This window comes from Protobothrops mucrosquamatus, unplaced genomic scaffold (genome assembly GCF_001527695.2).
Source record: "Protobothrops mucrosquamatus isolate PMUCROS unplaced genomic scaffold, P.Mucros_1.0 scaffold4259, whole genome shotgun sequence".
Classification (NCBI taxonomy): Eukaryota; Metazoa; Chordata; class Lepidosauria; order Squamata; family Viperidae; genus Protobothrops; species Protobothrops mucrosquamatus.
Genome location: NW_015390177.1, coordinates 48,959 through 53,582, shown reverse-complemented (window position 1 = coordinate 53,582; position 4,624 = coordinate 48,959). Strand labels below are relative to the sequence as shown.

At 50.0% G+C, this 4,624-nt stretch overlaps 1 protein-coding gene across 1 annotated transcript in view; it reads left to right on the top strand.

The window, feature by feature from the left end:
- The window catches only part of GALNT8 (polypeptide N-acetylgalactosaminyltransferase 8), an 18,726-nt gene extending 16,040 nt beyond the window's left edge, over positions 1-2,686 (top strand). The window contains exons 9-11 of the mRNA XM_015828122.1: positions 392-487; positions 1,768-1,935; positions 2,537-2,686. Coding sequence (XP_015683608.1) covers positions 392-487; positions 1,768-1,935; positions 2,537-2,686 — 414 coding nt within the window. The remainder of the gene's footprint in view (positions 1-391; positions 488-1,767; positions 1,936-2,536) is intronic.
- Positions 2,687-4,624: the final 1,938 nt, after the last annotated feature.

Sequence of the window (4,624 nt, the reverse complement as noted above, 5' to 3'; positions counted from 1 at the left end):
TAGATAGATAGATAGATAGATAGATAGATAGATAGATAGATAGAATTGTTAAGCGAATCCCTACAGTTGATCAGTTAGCAACGCAGTTGTTAAGCAAATGTGGCTTGTCAGACGGTCACAAATGGGGATCACGTGACCCCCAGGGGACGCTGCGACCGTCATAGTTATGAGCCAGTTGCCAAACGTGTGGGGAGGCTGCAACAGTTGTAAGTGTGAAAAACGGTCACAAGACACTTTTTTTCCAGGGCCCTTGTCACTTTGAACGGTCACTAAACGGATGGTCGTAAGTCGAGGACTGACTCTATCATGTTCTTCGTTCTATTGATCCTAGTTTGCAGGCTCAATGAGTTGGAATTGTAAATGCAGCTCTTCGCTCTCCCTTACCCTGTAGATGAAAAACTCTCTGAGTGAGGAAAACTGCGTAGATCAAGGGCCGGTTCCTGGGAACACTCCCATATTGTACATCTGTCATGGATACAGCCCACAGGTAAGACGGCGTTGCACTTTTTCTGGAAATGCCAAAACAGTGACGAAAATGCTAATTTCACCGAACGTAGAATAATACGGTTGCCAGGGACCTTGGAGGTCTTCCAGTCCAGGAGTGTTCTGCCCCAGCTTACATGAGTCCTTGTTAAGCTCACAAGGAGAAACCCTCTACCAACAAGCAGGCTGGAACTGCAGGAAAAAACCAAACCCCTTTTATTATTCACAGACCTGAGTCAATGTCCAAGGCGAACAAATACAGTCCACAGAAACTTGATTCCTCAACACAAACGGCTGCCTTCGGCAACCAGCACCTCCCACACCTTCCCTTTTATAATTCAGCCAAGGCATGGCTTCCTAATGCCTTCTCCTTTGCCTTTGGAGCCGCCCCATTGCATTCCTCTGTCCTACTCGCTTCTCTTGCCTGCGCAATCATGCATCCTGGATTTGTCCCAGCTGTTCTTCATCACTGTCCAACTCAGGTCCCAGCACAGCTGTGTCTCAGCCTGAGCGCGAGTAGAGGGGCCAGGCTCCTCCTCCAACTGTAAGTCTTGGAGCTCCTCAGAGCCTTCCTCTGACTCTGATGTCATTCCAGGCCCCCCTCCTCCTCCTCTGATTCCTCAGACTCAGCTGCCGAGTCCACTGGCTGGCGAGGAATCACAACGAGTCCCCAACCTATGGGTCACGGCCCACTACCAGGTCGCGGCCTCTCCTCCACCCCCCACTCGCGCTACAGCCCATGGCCCCATTTGCAAATGCACGCAGGAGAGAATGGGGCCGCCAGCACCAGGTGGGTGTGCATGGCCTGTTTGCACATGCGCAAACGGGACCATGGCCCTTTTACGCATGCAGAAATGGGGACACTAGTGCAGGGCGGGTATGTGCGGCCCGTTTGCGCATGCATGAATGGGGACACTAGTGCATATGCGAATGGGACTGCTAGTGCAGGGCGGGTGTGCATGGTCCATTTGCGCATGCGCAAACGGGACTGCTAGTGTGGGGCAGGTGTGCGCGGCTTGTTTGTGCATGCGCGAATTAGTGCCAGGTGGGTGTGCATGGCCTGTTCGCGCACATGTGAACAGGGCTGCTAGTGCCGCGCTGGTGTGCGCGGCCCCGTTTACGTGCACACGTGCACCAATTTAAAAGCTGCTCTCCTTCCCTCCGGGCCATGAGCCCGGAAGGTTGGAGATCTCTGTTCTAGTCTAACCCCCTGCTCAAAGTAGGAGGCTTTGAACGGTCACGAAACGAACGGTTGTAAAAGCTGCGGACACCCTGTATTTCCAGCACATGTTCTATCACAGCACTGGAGAATTCTTTGTGGGAGGTTTACGATCCCAGCGCAACTCGGTTGACAGATGCTTGACAGACCCTGGAGAAGGAAAGCTGCCAGTCATTGAGCAGTGTAATGAAGCGAAGAAAAAAGGCCTGAACATGCTCTGGGATTTCACCCAAGTAAGCGTTTAATTGAGGGAGGCCTGGTGGCGCAGTGGTGGGAACGCGGCATTGCAGGCTAACTCTGCCCACTGCCAGGAGTTCGATCCTGACTGGCTCAAAGTTGACTGAGCTTCCTGTCCTTGCGAGGTCGGTAAAATGAGGACCCAGATTGTTATGGACAACATTCTGACTCTGTAAACCGCTCAGAGAGGGCTGTAAAGCACTGTGAAGCAGCATATAAGTCTAAGTGCTGTTGCTATGGCCATCTAAGCCGTGGTGGCTTAGTGGTGAGAATGCAGTATTGCAGGCTAACTCTGCCCACTGCCAGCAGTTCGATTCTCAATGGCTCAAGGTTGACTCAGCCTTCCATCCTTCCGCAGTCGGGCAAATGAGTACCCAGATTGTTGGGGGGCAATTGACTGACTCTGTAAACCGCTTAGACAGGGCTGTAAAGCACTGTGAAGCGGTATATGTAAGTCTAAGTGCTATTGCTATGGTGTTGACGCAAAGTAAAGACGGGGATACACTGAATAATAAATATTTACAGGCACTGAATTCGATTATGTGCCTTTTTTTAAAAAAAAAAAATTAATACTACTTTTTTTTTTTTTAATCCCAGGGGTCATCTGTAATCAACAGGAAAACGAAAAGGTGTCTTGAAGTTGCGAAAGATCACGGCTCTCCGTACTATGCTCCAGTGATGCAAAACTGCACAGGTCAAAAATGGTTTATTCAAAATACTGTCAAGCCATGGGGGAAGCAGCCGTAGGGCAGCGGCTAAACCGTTCTTCAATTCAAAAAGGGAGCAGCGGGGTAGGAGAGACTAATGGGAATAGTTTGACCTGTTTCAATAGGGAACGCATGGGAAGATTACTTTTGATTCCGGTGCGTGTCCCCCACGTACGACCAATGTGCAGCCCAAAATTTCTGCTGCTAAGCAAGACAGTCGCTAAGTGAGTTTTGCCCCATTTTAGGACCTTTCTCGGCACATTTGTTCCTTCGGAAGAGGAAAGAGACTTCCAACGCACCAAAACGCACGGCGTCCCTAAGTTATTATCTTAACTTTCTCTTCCGTAAACGAAAGACTTCTCTTGAACCATTTTCACGAACGCTCCATCCCATTAATATAACAGTTAAACTTCCCACTGGAATAAGTTGACCGACGTTTAATGTTTTATTTCGGAACACCAGTCAAGATGCTAAGGATTTCACTGCTTCCCTCATAAGTGAGTTCACTATGGATTTTTTTGGTCCTAAAATTAAGGTTGCACATCAGATGTAAGCTAAGGGGTAATTTGGGGTAGGTTTTTCCCCCCCCTTTCACTTGAGGTGGGGTGGACAGGTTGAGTGGGCTCAATCCAAATCCTTCTTTGACCATCCATTGCTTCAGTCAGGAAGCTGTCAAGCGCCAAGGAAATCAGGAAACCATATAAGGATTTATTGAAGCTCACTCTACAACAGTGGTGGCGAACCTATGGCACGGGTGCCAGAGGCGGCACTCAGAGCCCTCTCTGTTGGCACACGCACCACCGCCACCAGCAGCAGGTCCATCAGGCCGCCACTGCCGCCCAGAGCAGGAGCCCTGCCCAGCACAAAGGAGGCGAAGCGGCCGACTAGCAAGCTCGAGTAGAGATGGCAGAGCAGAGGTCACCAACCATTGTCGATTGGTGGACTGGAAGAAAAGGGAGGGGGAAGCATTTCACTTCCGTGCATGCGCACACGGCCGCAAGCACGCATGCGCTGCAAATGGGGCGGGGCTAGTGCCTGCGTGATACTCACTAGCCCTGCCCCGTTCTTGCATGGTGCAGCGCCTTGTATCTGCACCCTGCGGCGCAGCGGCAGCCATTTTTGCACCTTGCAGCATGGTGGCCCGTTTTTGCGCTCCCGGTTTTTGCATGCCGGAGGCGGCACTCAGAGGCGCCTCCCTGCCCCCCTCCCCCCCGAGGGCACCACAATGCTGATGTGGCCCTGGCACTTTGTGATAAATGGGTTTTGGGTTGCAGTTTGGGCACTCGGTCTCTAAAAGGTTCGCCATCACTGCTCTACAAGAATCTGAGCTACTAACAGCCAAAGGGAAATTGGCGGTAGATAAGAAGCCACGGAATTCACGGTGGTCTGGACTGAGATCCCTTGTGGGTCCGAAGGGACTCAAGACTGATGACACATTTAACCCCCCACTCCCTCGGGTTCAGCCTGGTCATCTCCTACAGCAACCTTGCATTGACTTGAATTCCCACAAGGCTGTATCCAAATCAGGGTTATATGCGTGAATAAATTTATCACAATTAGTCAGTCCAAGTCATCGTAATTTAGGAAAGGTCCCGGGTCCTTGGAAGACGAAGCCTCAGTTTTTACCTTCCTTCTATTTCGTTGTTGCCTTTAATGTGAAACTGTGCTTCACATTCAATTGTTAACAAATAATAAAGATGGTTTGTATTTTGTGAAATTGTGTTGGTATATATTATTGGGGACATCATTGTCAGACAAACGGGTGCAATTATTACATCTACATCCTGAAGCTGTAGTCTCTCCCCAAAGAGTATACATTTTTATGGCATGCGGAAATGACCTTGGAAGATAGGAGGAAGGGCCACAGACTAGGCCACAATCAGAGAAGTGGCAGCTAAGCTTGCTCATTTGTGAGAAGTCTGGATTGATTTCTCTGATGGTCCATTTCTTTTCTGAATTCTCTCCTGAGCCTCAGGAC